At 48.1% G+C, this 26,634-nt stretch overlaps 3 protein-coding genes across 11 annotated transcripts; 1 reads left to right on the top strand and 2 right to left on the bottom strand.

The window, feature by feature from the left end:
* The first annotated feature begins 36 nt into the window (after positions 1-36).
* brpf3b (bromodomain and PHD finger containing, 3b) lies at positions 37-9,344 on the top strand. Its single transcript, XM_057040207.1, has 13 exons — positions 37-708; positions 1,720-3,258; positions 3,607-3,763; positions 3,893-4,024; positions 4,264-4,392; positions 4,744-5,056; positions 5,396-5,686; positions 6,339-6,935; positions 7,199-7,280; positions 7,362-7,450; positions 7,555-7,649; positions 7,938-8,092; positions 8,162-9,344. Exons 2-13 carry the CDS (start codon positions 1,742-1,744, stop codon positions 8,343-8,345), a joined length of 3,741 nt encoding a protein of 1,246 aa, XP_056896187.1. The 5' UTR covers positions 37-708; positions 1,720-1,741; the 3' UTR covers positions 8,346-9,344.
* Positions 9,034-18,514, bottom strand: nr1h5 (nuclear receptor subfamily 1, group H, member 5). Of its 2 annotated transcripts, none has more exons than XM_057040208.1 (11): positions 18,260-18,514; positions 14,835-14,934; positions 12,318-12,728; positions 12,087-12,227; positions 11,882-12,006; positions 10,834-10,929; positions 10,661-10,751; positions 10,318-10,434; positions 10,138-10,221; positions 9,936-10,052; positions 9,034-9,848 (listed from the first exon to the last, which is right to left on the bottom strand). In XM_057040208.1, the coding sequence occupies exons 2-11, from the start codon at positions 14,932-14,934 to the stop codon at positions 9,631-9,633; spliced, it is 1,500 nt and encodes a 499-aa protein (XP_056896188.1). In that variant the 5' UTR covers positions 18,260-18,514; the 3' UTR covers positions 9,034-9,630. The 2 variants fall into 2 exon arrangements, with proteins under 2 accessions (XP_056896188.1, XP_056896189.1); XM_057040209.1 differs by lacking the exon at positions 18,260-18,514 and adding an exon at positions 15,015-15,815.
* A 730-nt stretch (positions 18,515-19,244) lies between these two features.
* On the bottom strand, positions 19,245-24,519 carry slc66a1 (solute carrier family 66 member 1). Of its 8 annotated transcripts, none has more exons than XM_057040003.1 (10): positions 24,377-24,497; positions 24,055-24,149; positions 23,788-23,842; positions 23,050-23,246; positions 22,846-22,975; positions 22,633-22,720; positions 22,261-22,415; positions 22,081-22,173; positions 20,575-20,760; positions 19,245-19,929 (listed from the first exon to the last, which is right to left on the bottom strand). In XM_057040003.1, exons 3-10 carry the CDS (start codon positions 23,803-23,805, stop codon positions 19,843-19,845), a joined length of 954 nt encoding a protein of 317 aa, XP_056895983.1. In that variant the 5' UTR covers positions 23,806-23,842; positions 24,055-24,149; positions 24,377-24,497; the 3' UTR covers positions 19,245-19,842. The 8 variants fall into 8 exon arrangements, with proteins under 8 accessions (XP_056895983.1, XP_056895987.1, XP_056895986.1 ...); XM_057040007.1 differs by having other exon boundaries at positions 23,050-23,243; XM_057040006.1 differs by lacking the exon at positions 24,055-24,149 and having other exon boundaries at positions 23,050-23,243; positions 24,377-24,519.
* Positions 24,520-26,634: the final 2,115 nt, after the last annotated feature.

The raw sequence follows: 26,634 nt of genomic DNA, 5'->3' as shown, positions 1-26,634 counted from the left end.
AACCAATTCTAAACCGGCCTGCGCGCGAAAATCGTGCTCTGTTGGTGACGTCTGAGAGGCGGGATACGTTTGTGCTAATCTGCTGTTTAAATAAAGCCACAGCAGCGCAGGCCACCATTAAAGCGGAAGTGGGTCTTGTCGCCAAAATAATAAAAGATGAACTATAATGGGAAAACATCAAAAGGACCAGATCGACATTTTGAAAATGTCATTGCCTTTTAAGTTCCAAAAAAGTCATACATCTTGATTAAATTCAATATTTGACATAAATAGGGGAGAACCAATTTTTTTGGAAGATCCAATAAGCGTAGTGATTTTATTTTGAAGGATATATCCGGAAGTGTCGGGTTTTTACCTTAGCCTTTTTGGTGTTAGCACAAATAGCTAGCCAGTTAGCCGAAGAAGGCTAGTTTATCTCTTCACAAACGGTCGACAATGAGATGTTTTTTGGATTATTCTTGACACCATACCACTTGTGTTTTTAGTAAACATTGGTGACTACCTGGCACTTCCTTGATGTCGAGTTGTGACGGAACGAGAGCGTTATAAATTAGGGAAATATACCGGCTGTACTCGTAAACTATAGCTGGCTAACGATAGCTTATAGCTCTTGAGACTAGAGCAAGTAAGGCGGCAGGATAGTCAACCATTACTGTCAAGCGACTGTAGACCGCCGGCTGAGGAGCTGTGTGACAGTTGCTATAATAGGTAAGATGGCTCTTATTTATAAGCTACTGTTTCTGTGCCGTTAACTCCGATTAAAATTTAATGGCATTAGTTGCCCCTTAGCCTTGTCAGCGTTAAAGAAACAAGCAGATGATCTGGTACTGCCCATCTGTTAAGTTAGCAGGTTAGCTAGCGATATCTAATAACCTGAGTATATGCTTTGCTGTCTAAAGTGCGCAAATACTGTGCCTTTCTCGTCCGGACTTTAGAAGACGAAACCCTTCTTCTATAGCTTATAAGCGCTGTCAAAATTACCAGGGGAAAATAAAGCTTTGAACTGTATTTAAAACCCATAAACATGGCTGACATTTTGCTCGAGAAATAAGGGCACTGATCGTCGGAGATAGTGGTGTTCTTGAAGGTGATTGGCTCCGTGATGGATCGCTCCAATATCCCGAGAGCTGATTGGGCGTGTTTGTTGTGACTTCAAAAGCGCTCAGTCGTTTCAAGTAATCTCTGTAATGTGGTCAAGAAAAATGTACATATTCTTTCGTCTTAATTGGACACGTACGCATTAAACTGTGTGCCTAACCCCTTCTCATTTGTTCCACTGTCAGCACATTTATTACCCATTTATAGGTTGTTACAGCCTATGTTTTGGTTGTCTGGCTTTCAGCAGCATAACTCCAAAAGTTATGAACATTCTGAAAGTTAATGACATTTTCAGGGAAGCATTGATAATGGGCCGAGGAAGAGCTGATTACATTTTGGTGATGTTCCAGATTCCAGAGGGGCTCTGATGTTTGATCTATAAGCCCAGTGGTTTTGAGCATAAAGCAACTTACTATGTTAGGTCACATTTTATTACTACAAAACTACAGGCAAAAACAACTGACGGGAAAGTGCTTGCTTGGTGGTCTCTGGGCGCTTTCCCCCCCAGTAATTAATAAATAACATCACATATATTAGCTTAGTCCAAAAAAAAAAGAGTATCAATCCACTCAGTGGCAATTTTCACTATTTTTAACACGTTTTGTTTTTTTTTAAATCCAGGAGTCAACGTGACTGGTTTCCTATGAGGAAGCCACGCCGAAAAGGCCAGGTGGCTGCAGGAGGTGCAGCTCATGTCTCTAAAACCAATGGCATAGCTGGGGGACGTGGGGGGAACCGCCAGCGATCCCCATCCCCTTACAGCCTCAAAGCATCTCCCAGCAGAGAGACTCTGACTTACGCCCAGGCTCAGAAGGTGGTGGAGGTGGAACTAGAGGGTAGGCTTCACCGCATTTCCATTCTGGAGCCCTTGGAAGTCGTCACAGAAGATGAAATCAAGGCTCAGGATATTAATGAGTGTAACAGCAACAAAGAGAACAGTAAGCAGCCATTATCCCCCACCAAAAGTGCCCAACCAGTCCGCAAAGCGATCACACCGAGAGGCCGCCGAAAAGACTCTAGATGCCCTGTAAAGACCTCAAAGACCTCCAAAAACCATCACCCCGGTTCTCAGCCACAAACCCCGGAGAAGTTGCCTTCCTCGTACCTCGACAAAATGAATCTACCTGATCCCAAGTTTCGTGTTTTGGAAACGTTCGTCCCTGTCGAAGCTCCTCCCCTGCCCACAGCGTATTACCGGTACATCGAACGCTTGCCCGAGGAGCTCGACGTCATTGCAGAGTACGACATGGACGAAGAGGACACGGCGTGGCTGGAGATGGTGAACGCCGGCCGGACAACGGAGGGATCTTCGGCCGTCTCCCCGGACACTTTCGAGCTCCTGGTGGACCGGCTGGAAGAGGAGGCTTATCAGGAAGCCCGTAATCGGGTGCCTGCCCAGAACACTATTGAAGACGATGCCTTTTGCTGCGTGTGCCTGGATGACGAATGCTTAAACAGCAATGTCATTCTCTTTTGTGACTCCTGTAACCTCGCTGTGCACCAGGAGTGCTACGGAGTACCCTACATCCCCGAGGGCCAGTGGCTGTGCCGCTGCTGCCTCCAGTCTCCTCAGAAACCCGTTGACTGCGTTCTTTGTCCGAACCACGGCGGGGCATTCAAGCAGACAAGCGACGGACGCTGGGCGCATGTCGTCTGTGCCATCTGGATCCCTGAAGTCTGCTTCGCCAACACGGTTTTTTTAGAACCGATTGAAGGGGTTGGCAACATTCCAACGGCACGCTGGAAGCTGACCTGCTACCTGTGCAAGCAGAAAGGCCACGGCGCGTCCATCCAGTGCCAAAAGGCCAACTGTTACACGGCATTTCACGTCACCTGTGCTCAGCGGGCCGGCCTGTTTATGAAGATCGAACCCGTGCGAGAGATTAACGTCAATGGGACCACGTTCTCTGTTAAGAAGACCGCGTTCTGCGAGGCTCATTCTCCTGCAGGGCAGGAGAGCAACTCGGACGAGGAAAGCGAAGGGAGAGTGGTGGGCAGCAGAGGGAGGGCCAGCCGAGGACGGAGTGCCTACGCGGAGTGTCCTGCAACACCAAAAAAAGGCAGGAAATCCGAAGATGATGCCAAGAGGGATAAAAAGAAAGGGAAGAAAAGCACGGAGGCGGTAGCACAAGTGACGGTGCCTCAAATCCCCACGAGCAGGTGCGATTTCCTTTCAATACTTGGATCTCATCAGAGGTTTTCATCCGCAGCTGTGATCCTGCATCACTGTGCCCAACAAATAAATAAAAGTCGCTGGTCGTTGAAGTCGTGTAACCTGCTGCTGCCACTTAGCTGCGACAGCAAAGTCAAATTCTGTGGCTTTAAGAGCGCGTGTCTGTGTTGTCTGTATGTGATAGAAAAATGAAGCTGTGATTTTTCCTGCAGTAGTTATTCATTTTTCTGCTTGTTCAAGCGTAAGAATGAATCATTTATACCAGAATTCCACCCTACAGCAGAGCTGCATGACCTGATGCCCTGGAGTAACTCCCGTCTGTCCCTTTTCTTCAGGCTGAACGTCATTTGCAAGGGAATCATTTTCCAGAGGAAAAACCAGTTCATGCAGCGGCTGCATAGCTACTGGTTACTAAAACGCCACTCCAGGAATGGCGTGCCACTCGTTCGGCGGTTGCACTCTCATTTTCAGGCCCAGAAGAATCCAGAACAGGTTTGGACAGTAACCAGTGGCAACACTGGCAATCTCAAACTGCTTTAGGCTTTTTTTAATCATCAAAGTTTGACAGTATTGTTCATGGTGGGTTTTTTTGTTTGTTTTTTTAAATCGAATATTTTGTAGCCGGAGGTGGATGAGAAGGTCTCTGCTGCAAGAGAAACCCTAAGATATTGGCAGAAGCTGCGCCATGACCTGGAAAAGGCCAGACTTTTGGTGGAGCTCATCCGCAAGCGGGAGAAACTCAAACGGGAACAGGTAACAAATACAAAGACGTCCTAGCTACACGACCTGGCTACAGAGCCTTTAAAACCACGTGAAATTGATATTCTTGTCCGTATTTTGAATTCTCTAACAGATGTTTGAGATCCAAACTGTACAGCAACATCCCATAATGTTTCCTCGGCAGTAACGTCTAATTGGTATTGCCTAATGCAGCGCTGGGGGATGTTGTTTCCTCTTAACCTGGAGTTACAGCTTCGTGTCGTTGAACACAGGTCAAAGTTCATCAGACAGTCCTGGAGCTGCAGCTGACGCCCATGCTGGTGCTCCTCCGCTCCACCCTGGAGCAGCTCCAGGAGAAGGACACCACTCTGATCTTTGCACAGCCGGTGGACGTCAAGGAGGTGGGGCATTTTACTGCTAACGCTGTTGGCCGCGCTGCCATTTAGTGGCGCAGCGGCTTCCCTTTTGCTTTTCAAGCATTTCTTTAAATCCCAGTAATCACAAAATTTTGAAGACTTCGTCGTGCAAATGACCTATAGCTACAGCACAGATCTGTATTATTCGAACCAGTAAATGAAACAGGACGTGTTGTCCGATTTTAATAATCTATTTAGCAGTACAAGACAATCACGTCTGATTGGTTGATCTCGGGGGGTCATAACTGAAACGGTTAAATGCTTTTTAGTTTAATCTTGTGGATCCTTTGCTTTCATTTTCCATACATTAAAGTGATGTTGTGAATTTGCCCTCAGGTTCCAGACTACCCAGAGTTCATCAGCCAGCCCATGGACTTCTCAACTATGCAATCCAAGCTGGAGAGTCACGCCTATCGCTCGGTGGCTGACCTGGAATGCGATTTCAACCTGATGATCTCCAACTGCCTCCTGTACAACACCAAGGACACCATCTACCACCGGACAGCGCTGCGGCTTCGGGAACTAGGGGGAGCTGTGTTACGTCACGCCCAACGGCAAGCCACCAACACTGGCTTTGATGAAGGCACGGGCATGCTTCTCCTCGAGTCGCCACAGAAACGGGACTTTTACAGCTGCACGTGGGAGGATGGTGAGCGAGCGAGGGAGAAGGGCTTTGAAAATGCATCTGGGGTAGTTGGCGTGTGGCCCATTTGCGGCCCGTTTCACACCGCGAAGCGATAAAAGTCGGCTACCTAGCTAAAATGGTGAATTAGCATGTGCTTTGCACATTTTTAGAAGCTCCGGAGAGTCCGGGGAGTCGGCGTCAGATCGGCCTGTGTTTGGCTGTCACCGTGGTCATTGATTTGCAAAAGTTTAGCTTCTCTCAACTTCAATTGGAGGCTGAAAATGAAATGGCGGCTTCTGGTGTGAACGCAGCGTGAGTATGGCGTTTGTGGACTGGCAGACTAACTCCTTCTGTTGTGTCCAGTCGACAGCATGCTGGACCCAGACAACCGAGTCCATATGACCGTGGAGGAGCAGCTGAAAGAGCTGCTGGAAAAGCTGGACTTCGTCACGTCCATGCGATGCAGCGGCGCTAGGACGAAGCGCATCCGCCTCCTCCGCCGAGAGATAAACAACATCCGCTACAGGCAGGGCCAGCACCCGCGCAACAGCCTCCTCAACGGCCGTCTCAAAGAAGAGGACGAGGACGACGACGAAGAGGAAGAGGGCGACAAGGAGTCCAAAGCAGACAACGGTCTGTCACCTTCAGACAAAGGTGGGTGCTGGGAGGCGCCGACATCTCAACAGTATGATTTCCAATTCACAGACCTTTATAAAAACCTCTTTTTATTACACTGAGACCATTTGTGAAACTAAGCTAACAGAACATTGTCCTCAGGTTATTGAGCCAGGGTCCCCCCCACGCACCAACCCAAACCACCCCACTGTCTCCAGTCTAGTAAGTAGGGGCCCACAGAGTCTTGTTAGCCATGGCAACTCCTCTCTCCCAGTGCACTCTGTCTGCACCTCTTCTGTACATCACTCTCATGGACTCACCACTCTCCATTGGCCACATACACCCATGTCATGCCATCCCACTTCTGCCTACAGCCTAGTTCAGTCACACAGTCTCTTGCTGGCATAGAGGAGGGCAGCAGAGTACCTGTGAAGTGTGTCAGTTGCTGCTGGTGTGAGACTAAATTGAGTTCCTTACGACTTGGCAAGGCTCTCCACAGCTACAGAACACAGTATCTCAACACCCTCGGGGCTGTTTTCCAACTGTTACAGTGACATCATTACGAAGTGGCACCATTTTCCAGTGTAAAACTACACCACCACATCAAACCACATGCTAAATGGGAAGTATTTTCGAACTGAGGGTGAAGTGAAATTAAATTAAGATTTTCTCCCCCTTTCTCGTCTTTCAGAAGACTTCAAATCTTCATCGCCTCCGACGCTAGAACCGACAGGGCCAGCTCCTCCGCCACGCCAGGGAGACATGCCTCTGGAACCGCCCACCTTGCGGCCCATCACAGGGGAGCCCCAGTCCCCCGGTTGGCCCTGCAAACGCCCGAAGCTGGAGGACGACCTCTCGGACGGCACGGCACAGAACATTAATTGCACTAACGCGCAGGAGCGGCCGGCGTCGCCACCTCCCATTTTGCACATGGAAGGACAGGCGGTGGCCAACGGCCTTCCGGAACTCGGCTCGCCGCGGCGGGTTACCACGGGCGGGGTAGGAAGACGGACCTCTGTCTTGTTCAAGAAGGCGAAAAATGGAGCAAAGCTTTTTAGAGAGCGGGACGGACTTTGTCTGAATGGAAAGGGTCCTCAAGGTGATGCTCCACGCAGCACGACGGCCCCCAGCTCTGCAGCCAGCACCCCTTCTTCCACGCCTGCGTCCACACCATCCAAGACCCCGCAGAAAAGCCCCGCGCCCCTCATCCTCAATGAAGAATGGACCCCTAGTACAGTCCTCCGCTCAAATACTGAACCCGAGATACCAAAAAACACACTGGAGAGTGGTGAGGAGCTATTTCTTTTCACTTACTAACCTAACTTCACTAATAACTTATTAATTTGGACTTTGTTACAGCCTCCCTGATCAATTAAATAAACATCACTGTCCTCCCCGGACCGTGTTTTTTTTTAGCCGCCTGTCGCAACTGTTTTGTTATTGTTGTGACGTCCGTGGACTATTGAGCATCGCCATCGCTACCGTCCCAGTTTCCCCCTGAACTTGACGGCGCCTTAGCATCCACATCCAACTGTTCCTCTTTTCTTTCAGGGCTGACCAACGGTTGTAGTAAGCATAAAGACGGCGAGTCCGACTCTGAGTCCCAGCCTTGTCCAGTCCTTAAAAAAGAAATGTAAGTGTTCTGTTCTCACGGGGCGCTTGGATGTTGTCACCATTGACCGATATTAGCGCCTCAAACTTGCTGATTTCGCAGGTGCTCACCACTCAAACGGAGCCTCGGGAAACCAGCTCTTTCCAAAGTCCCCTTCCCAGAGATCATAAACGGCGATTCCGACTACACTGGTATGTTGTTGGAAAGTTGAATTTATAGCGTCGGAGCACACGTTTGTCCTGTTTCCATTTCATTTGCTCATTTCTTTCTCACTGAAATCTCCGTGTTGACGCAGGAACCGGCTGCCGAACATCTGAGGACGAGCCGGAGCTGGAGCCTCTGGAGCTGGTGTGGGCTAAATGTCGTGGATATCCATCCTATCCCGCTCTGGTAAAAACTACTTCAACCTCACCCTTAAAACCAGCTTCATGGTGAATTCTGGACCACCTCTCAGCAAATCAGCGCCAGCCTTTGTTTTTCTTTTCTTTTATAAATGAGTGTAAAGAGATCTGTGATTTGATCGAGATAAACAGAACGTGCTACATATTAGCAACACGGCATTTTACCAGCCATATTTCCCAAGAAGCTGCTTCCGCCCATCAGTCTGTTCCTCTTTGTAAAGAAACCCGTCTGTTCCGATATGTCGGGAGCACCAAACTGTTTGCCTGACTGCTCCAGGTCATCGATCCGGAGATGCCTGAGGAGGGCGTGCTCCACAACGGCGTGCCCATCCCCGTCCCGCCCAAGGACGTGCTCCATCTGGGGGAGCAGCGCCAGGAGGAGGCCAACGAGAGGCTCTATCTGGTGCTCTTCTTCGACAACAAGCGGACCTGGTGAGACTCCGGTAAACTCAGCTCAGCGGTCGTTTCCAACCGTCTCACCCCGCCCCTTTGACCCCGCAGGCAGTGGCTCCCGCGCGACAAGGTGACGCCTCTGGGCTTGGACGACACGGCCGACAAACTGCGGATCATGGAGGGCCGCAAGTCCAGCATCCGCAAGTCCGTTCAGGTGGCGTACGACCGCGCCATGATCCACCAGAGCCGGGTCAGCCACAACAACGGCTTTGTGGCCTCCAACTTCCTGTAGGGGGCGCGTGCGTGCCTGAAGCCAACCACTATGCATTTCTACCCGACTGCCAGTCGAAGCACGAAGAGTCCGTAGGTCATAACCAAACCACTAATGTCAACACAACAGCGGCGCTGAGCTTCAGGGGTGGAGGACGCGGACCTCTTGGCCCCCGCGCCGCTGCAGCCGCTACCATCAGTTGGGTGTGTTGAATCCGTTTGTCAGGATCAAATGTAAAGGAGAACTCCCTTCTATTTTGTATTCATGCTACTGCCAAGGAATCAACTGTCAGAAGAGATTTGACATATTTATATGGAGCACAGCAGACCTGAATGGATAACTGCCTTTTTTTTTTTATACAATAGCTTTTTACATTTTAACTTTTTACAAAGACACTTGTATAATATGAAGGCACACGTTTGTGTACATATGTATGTGTATTATCAAAGCCGATTTAATTTAATGACGCCGTTTTTATAAATGCGTACTTCAATCAACCCAGGCGGGCAAAGCTGTGTATATTTGTGGAGGTGAAATAATTCCCGATCTGCTGCGGTGTTCTGAGCTTGACGTGACCTCGTGGTGCTGTGTGTAAAGGATACAACACGACGAGCCATTCTTAATATTTCAGTCCTCTTTTTGATACGTAGAGAAATAATTTATTTATGGAACACAAAACTATAGAAATAAAGCTATATTACTTAAAGCGTGCAGAGAATTACAGTTTATTTAAGAGAAATGGAGTCAGGTGGCGAAGCCTTGCAGCCAACACTATAGCAGACAGGTCCACGTTTGCTTTTTGGATTTTTAATGATTTTACCAGAAGACCTTTTGTCGAGCCCCAGAGGATTTCATTCATCCTCCCGAGCTCTAATTCTTTTTGTTGTTTTTTTTTTTTTTTCTTCTTCAAATGGAAACTGAAACCCGTTATAAGCTTTTAATTCTCCCATGATTCTGCTCATCATCGTCATCTCAAACAGTATTTTCTCATTTGGGGAAATAAATGCTCTATGGAAACCAGTCTGGGATTCCTGCCTATGTCTGTGCGAGTGCTCGTATTTATGAATATTCATTTGTTATAAACGTCACGTCGATGTCCCATATTTGCTAACGTCAGCCAGAAACTGGTCTCCTGGTGCCTCTGGCTGCGGACTGAATTAGAACCAGACCTTTAAAACACCTTGGATCTAAGCATTCAAAGCGTCCAATGACACTGATCACTATTAACTTTTGTTGAATTTCTCAGTCCTTTAATTCCACCTTAAAATTTCCAGGAGACGACCAAGGTGGCGAGCCGCGACTTTTGCTATGTTATTTCCATCAAGAGTCCCGGCTGCTGCCTTGTCAGGAGGAGGTAGTTGTGGTGGAGGGTCCGCAGCTCTGTCAGCCGGCCCAGCAGGCGGCCGAACCGCTGTGGGCCCCCTCGCGCAGCTCCGCCTGGGGCCCTGCACGCCCTGGACAGCAGGTCCAGGACCACTTCCTGCAGTTTCTCCACGCAGTGTGCCGCCTGCAGGGGCGCTCGGTCTGCGGGGCGGAGACGGAGATCGATTTAAGTGCAAATCACAAACGAGGGACTCCGTCGCAATCTGAAGTCTCGATTGGCCGTGAGACCTGAGCAGAGCAGAACTGTAGCGGTGAGGAGTGTGTACTCGGTCTCCGTCACCCGCAGCGTTGCCATGCTCTGGAAGAAGTTGAGCACCGGCCCGAGAAGATCCTGGCTGCTTCCTCCTGGATTCAACAGAGTGGTTGATTGTTGCAGGGTCTGTTTAATAGAATGCTCCAAAACAACTCCAGTGACGCTCCAGTGATTCACCTGAACTGACTGACGTCCGACTGTGTTGCTTGGTTGCTGCGTTCCTCAACCAGGCGTGTGTAGACGGGTTAAACAGCTGCAGGGCTGGTGTGGGACGTACCGGTACATATTTTATTGAAACTCGGCTCACGCTGATGCCAAAGATGCGATTCAAGAAAAAGGTGCGTTGGATTCGTTCACCTGGACTGGAGCTGGTTGGGTTTTGGCCGAAGTGCTGAGCTGAGAGCAGGAAGGTGACCTCCAGGGAAGAGAAGGACAGGAGGCAGCTTTGGTCGGAGAAATCCAGCAGCTCGAAACCTGCGAGCGGAGCGGCACCGTGTTTACAGAACTTTTATTCTACGTCAATTCCAAACGTCGTAGACGGCCCATGCGAGATCCTGGGCCGATGTCGTGTATATACTGTAGCTTAGAGAAGGTTTTCCAAAAGCAGTTCACTGAACTTCTGTATTGCCTGAAACTTTATATTACGTTAGAATTAAAAACCCAAAGAGATTAAGAAGGTCACATGACCCTTCTTTTGTACCTGGGACTGTTCTGGCAAACTGCAGAAGCCTCTGGATGTGGGGGGACGCTAAATCCGACTCGCCTTCCTCCGTATACGACCATTCCAACAACTAAAGTGACACGAGACAGAAACTGTAAGGGGCTGGAAGCTGGAATTTTAACATTTATGGAGGCGTTGGAAGTTTTACCCACCCTGCTGTGGCTGCCGTCCTCCATCCGGTACAGTCGATGGGCCTCCACCATCCTGTCCACGGTGTACCGCTGCTCTCGTGTTAGACCAGCAGGGACCTGGAGCAAGTCAAGCAAACGCAAACTGATATAAAAAGTTTAGGGGCGCATTAAATCACCCAAAAAAGACGCAGGTGCTAAATGCTAACACCAGCATACTAATGTTCAGTGTGTTTGCTAGCTCGAGGTTGTGCTAATTTATTTATACATTTAAATTTTCTACTTCTCTGACTCTGTCGTGGTGCTTTGACGTGTTTATTTGATGAATATGGCATATTAGCATGCTATCATGAGGCTGTCCTTAGACGAAAATGAAACATTTCACCGGAAACCTCAAAAGATGTCTTGCCACGTGTCAACTATTTGTTTTTCATGTTCACGCTTCAGTTGCAACATCCTGTCTAAACCCTTCTTTTACAAAGCCAAGCAGGTAAAAGGGAACGTTTGCTCGACCAGTACGCTAAGTAAAAATCCCATAAATGTCGGGAGGTGGACGAGGCTTCTGAGTCAACAAAAAGTGCAGCCAAATCAAACAGATTTAAGTAAACAGACCACTGTTTCCGCTTAAAAGTCCAAAGTTGCACCATTCAAATTAGAGCAAAATTACTACTAAAACCACTCGAATACTCAGTAGAATGATGGAAATGCGTCCTGTCATACTGGCGATCATGTGACGTCTTGACCACCGAGGACTCGGGACAGTCCTCCCCCCGTTGGCCAATCATGCGGTTTTGAAGCGGCTTTAATGTTACGACGCTCGCATCATCACAAGCATTTTTTAAAATATTAAATAGATCAGGGAATACCCTGCAACACAGTAATGAACTCCAGGGAGCATTCCCGCCTCTCCCTCAGTGACCATTGGGAAAGGCTCCAGCACCCCCACCCTCACTTCCTGTCATCCTAATCAGATGAATGAAGGAGCAGCATTCCCTTTGCTTCACTTTTTCTGGTCTGTCCCTCGGAGGCCCCCCCCAAAAGTGGCTAATCCCGAGACCCGCTAATCCCGTACCTGTGCAGGTAGCCTGCTGCCGGAGCTGACCCTCCTGCTGTCCGCCTGCTCCTCCTCCTCCTGGCCCCGGGCTTTGCCGCCTTTCCTCAGCCGTTTGGACTGGCACTGCACCTCCGTCAGAAGGCCTGGGGGAGAGATCGGATCGCACTGATCGAGCTTCCAAGCGTAACGTTCCACCTCTCCCGTCCCCCCGCGCATCGCTTACACTCGGCCAGCATTCCCACGGCGCGGCACTTCCTCAGCCGGCAGTCTTGGCACTTCCTCCTCATGTACATGTCCATCTCGCAGCTGCCGCCGCTCTTGCAGTGGTATACGGCTTTTTTAGTCACGCTGCGCCGGAAGAAACCTAAAGAATCCGGGCGAGGAGAGGAGGAAGGTGACCTCCCGGACGCTAAAGACCGACTCACAAGAGAATGATGGTGAAAAGAGGAGAGACCTTTGCATCCCTCGCAGGTGAGAGCGTTGTAGTGATACCCCGATGCTTTGTCACCACACACCACACACAGCTCGTCCTGACCTCTGCCCTTGGCCCCCAGAGCCATCCGCGTCCTCCGCCCCAGGGGCAAGCCCACCATCCCGTGGCCCTGAACCGGGCCGTCGCAGGGGGGCTCAGGGGTGGGGTCGCAAGGGGGCTCCAAGCAGTAGGGGCTGTAGTGGTACGGCAGGTGATACGGCTGGGAGGAGGAGGAGGAGGAGGAAGAGGAGGAGGTGGGAGAGGAGGTGGAGGATGGCGAAGAGCCATAGATGGAAAAGGGCATATTGACATGATTGTACTGCTGCTGGCTGTAAGGGAAGAACTGGAGGTCCGGGTCCTGCAGGGGGTAACCCAGGGGCTCGGCCAGCATGTCTGAAAGGGAGATCAAAAAGTTGAAGGTCGTCCAAAACCCTGATAAGGTCACACAAACGGGACAACGGGGACGAAAATCACAACACAGCGACGCTCTTTGGCTGTTTTCAGGCCTGTGACCCCCGATTTCGCTGCTTTTATGGCCGTTCCGGGAATATCATAAAAAAGAAAACCTCGGGAACTTTTTCAATCCGCTCACACAGGATGCAGCTGAGAACCCAAAGAGCCGTTTTTAAAAAAAACAGAAACGAAAAATGCCGATCCCCTTTTCGGGACGTTTGATTCGGTCGTCAACGACCGTTCGGCGCTGTGGCTGACTGACCCGTCTCGGGTCAACGGTCCGGGCTTTGCCGATCGCGTCTCCTTGGAGAAAACACGTGTGACCACTGGCGGCAGCTTAAAGCACAGCTGCATCGGCGCCGCTTGTGGGATCGTAGACGTGCTGAGATTTCGGCAGACTTGGGATAGAAACAAATCAGAAACAATGGAAATTTCGAGTGTTGCTGACTGGCAACGTAGCTGCAGCTGCGGTGTTGTTGGAGATCTTTACTCCCTTTGGAAAGGTTTGTGAAATCACAGGAAGCAAATTAAATGAAAGGTGTCAGGAAACAAGCTAATGCTAATCTGCAACATCCTGATTTTTGCTCCAGAGGCAGCGACCAAATCAGCTTTATCCTATCGCAGTCCTCATCCTTTTCTCCTCGGCGAGGGGGGGTCACACTGGCACCAAAGGTCACGCTGGAGTCGCCCGTGCATCTTTAGGTCGACCCCTGCCTCTTGTTTAAGTCTGCGAAATTCACACAATGGATTTGAAGAAGTCTGAAACTGCACCATGTTTTCACTGTGGGCCACGTTCCAAACCTTTCACTTCTCCGTTTGCTTATCGCCCTCCTTTTTTTAAGGAAACAGCCAGCGTTCGGCCCAAATGCCGACAGATCACCAGACGAAGCTGAACCAAATGACAGCGGTCATTAAATATGACAGCTTCCAGCTGAGGGACGGGTTTATTTCGGTCGGTTCGGTCGCAGACGACAGCGGGCGGCAAAACAATTGTTTGATTGACAGTTTTGTTCTGATGGGCTTTATAGAAATGTCACCAGGAACCAGGAGTCTGTCCTACAGCTCTCCCCAGTTCTGTCTCCAGATGTTTCCTGTCAGTACCAGACTGTGGCGGCAATGGTCTCCTCGTGTGTGTGTGTGTGTGTGTGTGTGTGTGTGTGTGTGTGTGTGTGTGTTGGGGGGGGTCTCACTTCCTCAGCATGTGACGAAAGCTGCGATTCTCACTGTTTGTAAACCATCTGAACACTGTCTAAACACTCCTCTGCCTCCCTCCGTCCCACGCACGCCAGGGAACCAAACACCACCAGCAGAGCGGCCCCCCTCATAGACTCCCCTAACCTGCTCCAGCACACACACACACACACACACACACACACACACACACACACTAAATCTGCTCCAGTAACAGGAGGGAGCTGGGGGTTCTGGTGACGATACACACATCAGTAGAAGCGCTGGGCTCCGCAGCAGGAATCCGGCTGAAGCTCATCGAGCGCGACTCTTCTCATGTGAGTCTGAGGCCGCGTGCACAAGCGCTCACATCCCCGTTGTGCAATGGTGCAATGGAGAAATGTCTGGCGTGTTTACAGCAATGATACACAGGAATGTACAGAAATATGCATCCTCCAATAAAAGTGCTATAATAAATGGCATTAATTACACTTTTTATGACAAGCACACAAGGAAATCAGTCACCAATAATATCTGCATCCGTATATATCTAACAGACGTCTGTTTGTTAGTCCAGGTGAGAAACAGCAGCTTTATTAAACACGTCATCGACTCGTCGTTATCTGTGTGACCAGTTTGCTGCTTTGGGTTAGACGCATCTCCAGTTACACAACAATGATTCACCAGGGAGAGTTTTGACGATGAAATCCCGTTGAAGTGAAAATCGATTCCAAAATAACGTAATAGGACGAAAAGCAAAACATTTACTTGAGATTTATATGGCAAATTATGTGAAAAATGCAGAAGTGGGGAAAAAGCAGAAGAGCAACAGTGCGAAACTAGAAGTACGAGCTGAAAGCGTGCACGTGGACTCACCATAATACTGGAGCTGCTGCTCCGCGGAGCAGTAGCTATCCGAGGGGGACAGGAACCCTCCCGCCGTGAAGCTCATCTCCAGCTCGCTCCACTCTCTCATCTGGACAGAAGATCCTCTCTGTAGTCACTAATGCACGTCTATCTCCACGCGCTCACGCATACGCATAAACATTCACACACAGTCAATTATTCACGCAGATATGAAGGATCTGGGAAGTTCGGAGACATTCCTCAATCCCCAGGATGTGTCCAGGTCTCTGGGCTGTCCAGGCAGATATCCCAGCCTATTTTTAAAAAAGCAGAGCGCCAGGGTGCAGCTGAGACTCTGTGTTACATGATGTGCTGGAGGAGGTCTTAAGGCTCCTCAGGGAACGGGCCACAGGGAAGGCAAGGGACACCCAGTCGGGGCCCGGATGGGACGGCGTTCCAAACAGCTGGCCCAGAGCGGGACAAATTAGCAGACAGCAATGGCGAGCTGAGCCCTCATTAGCAGAATGAAGGACATTTGTGTGTGCGCGCGCGCGTGTGTGAGTGTGTGTGTACTCTAAACCTTGGGAGTGTGTTTACTCTGCCCTTTGTTTACCACTGTTCTGTTTGTGTTCCAGTTAATATTAGACAGCAGTTAAATTTAAGGGGCTGGCGGACCTCCTCTTCCCCCACACACTCTTCACCAGAACTGGACAGAGTGGAAGAATTCGGGACCCCAAGCACCCCGACAAGACAGAGACGTGACCTCGCCGCTGACCCCCCGACCTCTGCGAGCACGGCCGCCTGACACGCAGCATGCTTACTGGGGATTGATGGCGCCCTCCCACCCACATATCATCGCTTTCGACTGGCCGATTATGGGAACCGTCCCCGAGCCGTTACAGTAGAGACAAACACTGATGCGGCGCCGATCAATTTCAGTGACAAATGGTACAAGAATTCCGTTGATAGGGTAGCACTTCCTGGAAAAGCTCAGCGAAATGAGTCAAGAAGCCTTTTATAGCACATAAAATACATCCGAGTAAGCCGAATATATAGAGAAAGGAATCCAGTACAAAAAGGAAAGCAATTAATAAAACCATTTAATAACTAAATGCTATTCCCAATGAATACCAAGCAATCTTGGGGATAAATCACCAAGTGAATTAAAAATCTAAACAAACTTGGTTCAAAGCTGCCAAAAAAGAAGCCTAAAGTCATGTTCTGAAATAAATACAGCGTTGATTGTGATTAGGATTGAAATGATGATCAAAGATCTGTAGACTAACTCGCACTTGTTGCCAAACAGGTGGAAATGTTCTTGTTTTTTGTTGCTTCGGGTTTTTTCCCCAACGCGACGGCTCGCCTAGCTAAACGCGCGGGTTCGGCCACAATTCGATAGATTTGAATGAAACTACTGGTGTTCTCCTGTTCCCCTTCCTATCACGTGAGGAAATGCCCCCCCAAACTGTTGGCGACTGCTTCAACGGTGGACCGTTCAGAAAACAGTAAACAGGAATAAAAAAGGATCGTCTGCATTAAGAAGAAGCACGTCCAACGTTTGGATGAGGGCTTCTGTCTGAGAGCGTCCCGGGTCCACTATTGGTCATTTTGTCACATTCCGTCCTACTAAAGAAGCCACCCGACCACTCCTCCATCTGTTGTTGACCTCCGGCGATACGGAGGAGGACAGCGAGCAGTCAGCGGTGTTTGGACCGAGGCTGAAGGATGGAGACGAGTCGGAGAGTGCGCAAATGTCACAGTGGATCTTTTTGGCGGCGTCACATTGTTGGACAGAGGCTCTGATGGGGGGAAGGGGGGGGACTTCTTACTCCATTTTACTTGGAGTGCGGTCAGATCAGCTGGATTCGACGGCCCTCGTGCAGGATTTCTCTCCGGGGATTACTGTAAACGATCTACGGTTGATGCCAGAGAACAAATGAGTGATGTGTGGGGCTGACTGACGCCTTCAAGGCATCGTAAATCGTGGCTGCGCAGCCTCAGACAGGCCCTTTATCAGAGAGCTGCCGCAGCTCGATAATAACCCTGAAATGTTTACTGATCCTGGCAGCAACCTCGGTGAAAATGGCTGGAATATTCAGGAATAGATTCTGTTCACATGGACGCACAATGTGGGCGTCGTAAGTGGATATGAGGGTCTGTGCTGATTGTATTCTGGCGTGTGCAGGAAAAAGAAACCTTAGTGGCTCAGTAATGGTGGTCATCACCACTAAAGAGCACAGGGGAGCTATTTGTTTTAAAAGTGTAACGTCGATATGATATTCCTTATTATTGCTCAACCCATTTCCACTCTGCCAGAACCTTCAGAATTGACCTTTTCGTTCTCTGTTGTGTTCGATCTACTTTTTTTCTGTGATTGTAAAATGGAAAAGTCGAGTTTCGAGCCAGAACTCTATGATGTTGTCGTAGATGCACACTGGGTTGGAACGATCCCAAATCAGGTCTGAATAACGACGTCATTGCAATGATTTATTTTGACCTTTCCAGCAGATTCTAAATGGTTTGAATCCCACATTTTCTTCTCCATCACCTCTTTCTTTCATTTCAGGGCCCTTACTCTGATCTCGGTCGGTGATGCCTTCAGGGTCTCTTTTAAAGACACATAACAATTAACTCCTTGCTGTTCTGTCCAAATGTAGTTTTCCACAAACTTTGTTATTATATTAACAAATGATTGGATCACGTTGGGTTGGGTCTGGGTCCAAACGCTGTTTTTGCTGCCTGTTTCAGTGCCCTGCCTGCCGCTGAAGTGCGTTATTCAGGCCTTCATCACATCTGGGTCCGACGCTCACAGTTCGTCCGGCGCTAGAACGCATCACTAGCTCACTGTTCACTTTTAGAATTTTATTTCTTATTTTTAAGCTCTGAATCTCACTTTTACTTTTGCATGTTTAGCCTCCTGGATGTTGCAAGACCCATGTAAAAGAACCAGAGTGACATTCCCAGTGGGTTTTCCCAAACCATTAAACTTCAAGTACTGAAATATCCAAATATCGGAGATGTTGCTCCAAAAAGCTTAGTTAGACATGGACTCTTGCCCCTCGTCATTAACAACCAGGACGCTGGAGTTCGCTTTGCGTTTAAAGCTGAATTTTTCATTTTCCTACTGTACCTCAATGCAACATTAGCGGTAGATTATAGTCAGATCCGTCCCTCATCCCAAAGGTGGGAAGTCCAAAAGATCAGGACAATCCGTCATATTGGAACAAGCTTCTGTCTATCAGGCAAAACATTTCCATGGTAAAAATAGGATCCATTTAACATTTAGGACTCCAGGATCTGATCAATTATATACTACACACCGATAAAATAGACCCTCTTTTATGATCTGAAGATAATAACAGGATACAGTGTAAAAAGGTCAAAGGTCACAAATCAAAACCGCTGGATTCTAAACTTTTAGTAAAGGTACCAGCAGCTGAGGACTGTGGACTCACCGTTTCTCCAAGATAGAGGACGTCCTGCCGTCTCCTCGATTTGTCCTACTTGTCTCACTTTCGGTCACGTTCAGCCTCCGGGCTGTCTCTATCTCTCAGAATACACACACACACACACACGAGTAAACAGAACCTTTAAAACGACAGCTACTCTTGGTGGGTACTGGAGCCACTGACCAAAGGCCTGTAAATGTCTGTCAGAAGAAATAATTAACAGACACTTTGAGTGGGACGAAGCAGGGAAAACACGTCACTCAGGGCTGAAGAGGAGCGGCGTTGGAGTGTTCCCACAAATTCACCGTGATGTTTTCCAGTTTGGAGGGGGGGGGGGGGGGGGGGGGGTGATAAACGGCAACCATCACATCACAGATGAGGCTCTCTGTCTTCCTGCATCCAGGAACTCCGATCATCTCATTATCAAATTCCCAGTGTGGCGTTTATAAACAGCTTCTTTTACGTTTGACGGATGGATGTTCATTAGCGCTGGTTCCTGCAAACTCCCCGACCCGCTTCATAATCTCTGCCACTGTTTCATCCCCCAAACACACACACACACACACACACACACCCCAAGCTGCTAAAGCCTCAGTATTTCTGTACTGACCTTCCGTCCTCTGTGTGTGGGCTCTTACTGTTTTGAGTGAGATTACATTATATTTAAAAGTTGGGGAGAGTGTGTGCATGTGTGTGTGTGTGCTGTGAGGGAGGAGGGTGTGAGGCAAGAGGCCAGCGTGAATCGGCTAATGAAGAAAAACAACATAACTGTCAAGGCCTCCCAGGAGCAGGTCAAACATGGTTGAAGGGGGGGCTGAGGGCAGCAAAGGCAAAAGGTTAAAATGCAACATCAGGGTCAAGAGCAGGCCGTGACTTTGGGAAACATGGGAGTGAAAACCCACGCACACGTTCCTCGTGAGGAGAAGCATTTGCGGTACTTAAAATGTGGAGAAAAGAAAAATAAAAATAAAATCACACAATGTGACGAGAATGAAGGTTTTATAACAAAAGTGTTTATCGTGTTTTTCCATGACAGTACAAGAATTGGACCGCTCCCACAGAACAATCCCAATACAAGAATGAAAGGACCCCAAACCGGACCAACCCTTTAAGTGTTGTCAACAGTACAAACAGAACCAGTGAGGATTACCTCATGAAGATTCAAATAAAAACCCACAAAAATGCCCAACACCCCCCAAAAATAAAAAAAGCTCCTTTTTTTCAAATTACAGGATTTTGAGTCAGTAAACATCAATTTAAACTTGATTATTTACAATTTTTCACTCTATACAGTCAGCGTCCACACACACACACACACATACACACACGCGGCATGTTTCTCTGAACTCTTGATTTGATTCATGAGCTAAATTCAAGCTAACAGAGAAAAATCCCAACATTTAAAATCCTTGACCGTCTATTTACATCCAAACGGCAGCAGGACCGATGGTGTGAAATGTGTCGTGACACGATGGTAGATGAACCAACCTGTAAACGTCAAATCAAAGGCATAATAAATAAAAAGTAATAATAATGTTCCCAACTGATGAGGTCTCGCTGGAAGCCGAAGTGCGATGGTGTCCCTCCCGTTAAGCTGTGATCAGAACCGTGGTCTCATCTATGCTCCCGTCCTCCACGGTGACGTTTCTGCGGTAAATCATGAACTGGAGTGAGATCTGAACAAACGCTGTTAAGGAGCGCTTAAAAAGGAGGTGTTAATGTTTCAATCCAATAAAATCCTTAAATGAAACAAGAATAAAATAAATAATTGGCTGACTGATTCGAGGAAGCTTCAGGCTGAAAATCCACAGAAAACCTGTCTTTTACACTTCATTTTTTTCATTCGAAGGATTAAAAATTCCTCTTAGCATTTTAACACTCCTTTATCACAGAGTAAAATCCTCATTAGCTCATTAATAATCCCTAAATTACAAACAGCGAAAGTGTTCGGAGGCTATGGGACTTTTTTCTTTTTAAGGGAAACGGCTTCAAAAGGTTAACGTGATTCCACAGACCCTCGTGGAAGTAGGGAAGCGCTTCGCTCTGGTAGTGTGCAGAGAAGGCTGTGGCCTCCAGGGGCCACTACTGCAGCTGTGCTCCTGTTTAATCTCCGCTGACGTCCTCATTTCCCATCAGCATTCGAGGCGCTCTGACAACACATGACGTTCCCACGCATGCAGTCACGAGACCACTTAATGAGCAAGGGCAGGCCTGTCTAAAATGTGGCATGTATGTGGGACTGGAGACACCCCAGAGGCCCCATCCCAGCAGCTGTGTTTTGCTCCCCCCGGCCCCTATTGTTTTGTTTTTTAAAAGGATACAATAAGGTCTAACGTCAGGGTGCCGAGGCTGCCGATGAGCCAGGGTAAGTGATGCACCAGGTAGCTTTTCTCGCCCTGATCCCAATCGGGGTTCTTCAGGAGAATGCTCAGGCCGTACAGGGTGTTTCCCAGGATGACCAGCGCAAACAGGAAGTAAGAAACTCCCTCTGTCGACTTCCTCTTGAACTGAAGAAGAAAACGTGGTTGTTAAAAAGCATAACCTGGAAAAAAATAACATTCAGATGTGTCTGACTTTATTTCTTGGGACTTAAATATATTTTTGGTAATGACTAGTACCTTTTTGTGTGCTTCGTTTAGAGTTGTTCCCCTATCAGAATTTCCTTTTAAACCTACTCAGGTGGTTTAAGTTGTATCTATATGCTATCACAATATACACTAACTGGCCACTGTGTTAGGAGGATTCTGCTAGTAGGTTGGTAGGACCACTTTTGCCTTAAGCACTGTCTAAATTCATTCATATCACACTTTCACCAAGGTGTTGGAAACATTCCTCAGAGATTTGACTCCATGTTGCCATGACAGCATCAGATATTTGCTGCAGATTTGTCAGCTGCACATCTATGATGTGAATCTCCTGTTCTACCACATCCTAAAGGTGATCTATTGGATTGAGTTCAGGTGACTGTAGGGGATGAAGGGTGGTTTCATGCTGTTTATGCTAAATTGTGACCCGACCATCTGAATGTCTCAGCTAAAACCAAGACTCATCATAACAGCAACACGTTCCAGTCTTCTATTGTCTAATCCTGGTGAGTCTGTGAGCATTGGAGCCTCGCTTTCCTGTTCTTAGCTGAGAGGAGGCACCGGTGTGGACTCCTGCTGCTGCAGCCCATCTTCTCCAAGGTGTTCTGGATTCCTTGGTTGCTTATTGGAGTCACCTTTCTATCACACTACTGATGCTCACTGGATAGTTTCTCTTTTTCGGATGATTCTCTATAAACCCCAGAGATGGTTGTGTGTTAACATCCCAGCAGACCAGCAGTTCCTGACACGCTCAGACCAGTCAGGCACCAACAACCAGGCCCCATTCAAAGTCACTTAAATCCCTTTTCTCCCTCATTCTGATGCTGGTTTGGACTTCAGAAGGTGACTTGACCACGTCTACATGCCCAAATGTGTTGAAATGCAGCCACGTGATTGGCTGATTAATTATCTGTGCTAATAAGCAACTGAACAGTAATAAAGTGGCCAGTGAGTGCAGGTTTGTTCTCTCTTCATTACTGTTTTCATACATCAATGTGGTTATTGTTAGTACACATTATGTACCTAATTTTTAATAATATATCATTAATACTATGGAATTAAAAAGGATTATTATAACTATAATTTATAATAATACTTGAGTAATACCGCAATGTCATGTTTGTCTTGTTAACAATTCCACACTGCCACATTTACATAGTGAATAACCATACTAACATTAGTCTATATCCATACTTAGATTATTGTATACCTATACTTACATTAGTGTATATCTATACTTACATTAGTGAATATCTGGGGTAATCTGGAACACAGATACAGGACTGATGATACTGAACCAATGGAGAAACCGACAATCTCTTTAGGGGGGAATGACTAGAGAGAGAGACATCAAGAGTCATGTTAAATAAAGAAATAATGCCTTGTCTTATTTCATGGGCCTAGATAACATAAATTACTCACCTTGACAGCAGCATAATCAGTGGTTGAGAGAAGTGTTCGGCTTCTAAGCACAGATGGATTTATTTGCTGGTGGTTACTGAATCCAGGAAGAACAACCCAGCTCGTGCTGGAGCCAATGACACAAATCATACCAACCGCAAGCAAAACTGTCCTGTCTGGAGGGTAAAAAAAGACAGCTTTAACACCAAAACTGGGCCACAGGCAGGTTAGTGCAATAAGGGTCCCTACAGAGGTAAACATGAGGTGATTCAATCATTACAGATTAAGTGGATTACATGCTACAAAACACTTGTAGTCTAGTAAGTGTAGTAAGTGTGTGGTGCGATATTTGGAGAGGGGGATGGTGAAACAAAAAAAACAAGAAAAACTCACTTTCAGCCATTTTGTTCTTTATCTTGTAGTAAAAATACAGACTTAGCATCCCCAAGTCAGCAAAAACGTAGTATATTGCTGTGTACGTCTAGATGGCAGAAAAGACCACATAATTAATGATATTTTGACACGCGTGCTCAAGGACTGAATTAAATGAAAGCAAAACCAGGCTTGGAGTAAGCAAAAAAAAGGAACTACCGATGCTCGTATTACCTGAAGTGGGAGTTGATCTGCCAAGAAGGAGCCGATCAAATTGCAAGAGTCGCCTCCCAACCACAGCAACAGGAACCAAATTGAAAGGGCACGGTTCATATTCCCCGTTTTGCATGAGCTGTAGCATTGTCTGGAAATAAACTCCGAGTTACACACATTTGAAGAGACAAAGGGGATCGAAGGGACAGCGACACAAACACTTACGGGATGGAGGAAACCATGAAGCAGAGGATGGAGAGGAGGCCTAAGTAGATGCTGGCCATGTCCCTGGCATCCTGGGCACATTCCCCCAACCCTTCCCAAACCCACTGGGATCCATTAGGGCAAAGGGAAGTAAAGTTGGTGTCAGCAGCTGCTCCTAAAGTGCTCCGTGTGAGAACTCCATCTGTCCGTATATTCTGCTGGAGACAAAACATACTCCATTTATACAATTATACTCTCACATCCTGGCATCTGCGGGTCTTTCTATGTCATTTCTCAGTTCTTCTTTTAAATGCTACCAAAGAAAAGGTGAAGGTGCAGATATGTGATACCTGAAAAACAGAATAATCTACTACCGCAAAGAACAGAAAGACATGACAAGGTTAACTCCTAAAAAGGACACGCAGGTATGAATTGTAAATATAAATGCAAAGTGATCTTAGAATACTGAGATTTCAGTCAACACATGTCCCCTGATGGCTGAATCAAAATGGAATAAAAACAGGGTTTTTTTCTGATTGACACTGTGCTGCAGGAACTCGCTTGAAAGCTTTTAAGAACGCATTCACTGAACGTAAGACAAATATCGGAGCTAATTTGTTATTAGCTTCTTTGCTATGTCAACAACAGCTCGAGGTCCTTCGTGGCGTTCCTGTATCTGCCTTCAAAATGCCGGAATAAAATATCAAACCTGGCGGGGAAAATCAATCATTCAACCATTTAATCAAACGTTCATCTTGCCTGTGTCAACGATGTCATGTCGACGGAGTCCTTAAGAAGCAGGAATGACCAAGCGCTGTGGAAAATAAAAAACAGTTTCAGTGATAAACAGTCCGAATCTGATCTGTCGTTGAGGCTCACGTGACCAAAATGAGACCGGGCGTAAACAAACTCAGGGGGCTTTCAAAATAAAAGCATACAAAGGCCAGATGTGGCAGTAAAGAAGATGTAAACATGTTTATTTATTGTCCTGACTTTCCGTCGAAAAAAACAACTGGGTATATTTACGCTATAATGTTACTTCTCGAAGTGCTGTTAGACTCCTGTCTTTTTTATTAATCCAAGGCTCTGGGCAAGGAATGAGGATGCGAAAAATGGTCCACCTGAAATAACCAAACGCATCAGAACAAAGTTCTTCAAAAAATATTCCACTTGCGAATATTAGCGGCGCGGTGGCTCTTAATAATCTTTTAAATGAAAGAGGTTACTTTTGATCCCACCCTGAAGTGATACTTTGATCAAATAGACACTTCCTTCATGGGAAACTGAGAAAACGAGTAAAGAAAGAAAACGAACAAGACTTAAAAAAAAAAAAAGAAAATAGCCCTACCTGTGAAGACAAAGTCGTCTTCTCTCCTTCAATGGAGGGAAGTCCGCAGATTACTTCCGAACAGAAGAGATAATGAAATAGAAGTCATCTGACCGTCTGCCAGTCCGACAACTCAGCAAGTTTCGTCGCTGACGTCAGGTCCTGAAAACGTCAAGCTTGCAAAAGTCACGCGTTTCTTCCAGCGGCGTCCACATCTGGAGTCTGACTTCACTTTCTTTCCTGCAGCGGCGTCCAATTCAATAAAACTACAAGTATCAGTAATGTTTGGAAAGGAATCCAAGGGAAACATAAGATATACATTTATTTTACATGACTCTACCTGTACAATATACTGTATGTCCCTAATAATGAACCACTCTCCAGGTACTTTCGATACTTGAATGTTGCTTTCACCTTTACCCTGCAGCCAACTGAATAATTTGATGAATAGGATTAATTTCCCTGTCAGAAGGAGCTTCAACTCACGCCTCCGGGAGAGCTTTGACCATGTCCCGGGGGAGGCGGGGGACATTGAGTCCGAGTGGACCATGTTCCGTGCCTCCATTGTCGAGGCAGCTGACCGGTGCTGTGGCCGCAAGGTGGTTGGTGCCTGTCATGGCGGCAATACCCGAACCCGCTGGTGGACACCAGCGGTGAGGGATGCCGTCAAGCTGAAGAAGGAGTCGTATCGGGCCTTACTGGCCTGTGGGACTCCTGAGGCAGCAGATGGGTACCGGCGTGCCAAGCGGAGTGCAGCTACGGCGGTTGCCGAGGCAAAGACTCGGGCATGGGAAGAGTTCGGTGAGGCCATGGAGAACGACTTTCGGACGGCCTCGAAAAGGTTCTGGACCACCATCCGGCGTCTGAGGAGGGGGAAGCAGTGCACTGTCAACACTGTGTATAGTGGTGATGGTGTGCTGCTGACCACAACTCGGGATGTTGTGGATCGGTGGAAGGAATACTTCGAGGACCTCCTCAATCCCACCAACACGCCTTCCAGTGAGGAAGTAGGGCCCGGGGACCTGGAGATGGGCTCTCGTATCTCCGGGGCTGAAGTTGCCGAGGTAGTTAAAAAACTCCTCGGTGGCAAGGCCCCGGGGGTGGATGAGATCCGCCCAGAGTCCCTTAAGGCTCTGGATGTTGTAGGGCTGTCGTGGTTGACTCGACTCTGCAACATCGCGTGGACATCGGGGGCAGTGCCGCTGGATTGGCAGACCGGGGTGGTAGTCCCTCTTTTTAAGAAGGGGGACCGGAGGGTGTGTTCCAACTATAGGGGGATCACACTCCTCAGCCTCCCTGGCAAGGTCTATTCAGGGGTACTGGAGAGGAGGGTCCGCCGGATAGTCGAACCTCGGATTCAGGAGGAGCAATGTGGTTTTCGTCCTGGGCGTGGAACAGTGGACCAGCTCTACACCCTCAGCAGGGTCTTCGAGGGTACATGGGAGTTTGCCCAACCAGTCCACATGTGTTTTGTGGACTTGGAGAAAGCATTCGACCGTGTCCCCCGGGGGGTCCTGTGGGGGGTCCTCCGAGAGTATGGGGTGTCGGGCCCGCTGATACGGGCTGTCCGCTCCCTGTACGATCGGTGCCAGAGTTTGGTCCGAATTGCTGGCAGTAAGTCGAACTCGTTTCCGGTGAGGGTTGGCCTCCGCCAGGGCTGCCCTTTGTCACCGATTCTGTTCATAATTTTTATGGACAGAATTTCTAGGTGCAGTCATGGTGTTGAGGGGATCCGGTTTGGTGACCTCAGGATCGCGTCTCTGCTTTTTGCGGATGATGTGGTCCTGTTGGCTTCATCGGCCCGTGACCTCCAACTATCACTGGATCGGTTCGCCGCCGCCTGTGAAGCGGCTGGGATGAGAATCAGCACCTCCAAATCCGAGGCCATGGTTCTCAACCGGAAAAAGGTGGAGTGCCTTCTCCGGGTAAAGGAGGAGATCCTGCCCCAAGTGGAGGAGTTTAAGTACCTCGGGGTCTTGTTCACGAGTGAGGGAAGAATGGAGCGGGAGATCGACAGGCGGATCGGTGCGGCGTCCACAGTAATGCGGACTCTGCACCGGTCCGTTGTGGTGAAGAGAGAGCTGAGCCGAAAGGCGAAGCTCTCGATTTACCGGTCGATCTTCGTTCCTACCCTCACCTATGGTCATGAGCTTTGGGTAATGACCGAAAGAACAAGATCACGGGTACAAGCGGCCGAAATGAGCTTCCTCCGTAGGGTGGCTGGGCTCTCCCTTAGAGATAGGGTGAGAAGCTCTGCCATCCGGGAGGAGCTCGGAGTA

This window comes from Takifugu flavidus, chromosome 8, assembly GCF_003711565.1.
Source record: "Takifugu flavidus isolate HTHZ2018 chromosome 8, ASM371156v2, whole genome shotgun sequence".
Taxonomy (NCBI): domain Eukaryota; kingdom Metazoa; phylum Chordata; class Actinopteri; order Tetraodontiformes; family Tetraodontidae; genus Takifugu; species Takifugu flavidus.
The sequence above is the reverse complement of the archived record's forward strand: the minus strand, read 5'-3'. Positions and strand labels throughout refer to the sequence as shown.

Bases quoted from the DNA above. Each gene is read 5' to 3' on its own strand.
- brpf3b (XM_057040207.1), top strand. From the start codon at position 1,742: ATGAGGAAGCCACGCCGAAAAGGCCAGGTGGCTGCAGGAGGTGCAGCT. The intron at 6,936-7,198 runs GTGAGGAGCTAT...CTTTTCTTTCAG, and splicing joins AAAAAACACACTGGAGAGTG to GGCTGACCAACGGTTGTAGT. The intron at 7,650-7,937 runs GTAAAAACTACT...TGACTGCTCCAG, and splicing joins ATCCATCCTATCCCGCTCTG to GTCATCGATCCGGAGATGCC.
- nr1h5 (XM_057040208.1), bottom strand. From the start codon at position 14,934: ATGAGAGAGTGGAGCGAGCTGGAGATGAGCTTCACGGCGGGAGGGTTC. The intron at 12,729-14,834 runs GTGAGTCCACGT...TCTCCCTTTCAG, and splicing joins GCAGCAGCTCCAGTATTATG to ACATGCTGGCCGAGCCCCTG. The intron at 10,222-10,317 runs GTGAACGAATCC...GTCCCACACCAG, and splicing joins CCCAACCAGCTCCAGTCCAG to CCCTGCAGCTGTTTAACCCG.
- slc66a1 (XM_057040002.1), bottom strand. The intron at 22,976-23,049 runs GTAAGTGTTTGT...GTTTATTTCCAG, and splicing joins TTCATGGTTTCCTCCATCCC to ACAATGCTACAGCTCATGCA. The intron at 22,721-22,845 runs GTAATACGAGCA...TCTGCCATCTAG, and splicing joins CAGATCAACTCCCACTTCAG to ACGTACACAGCAATATACTA.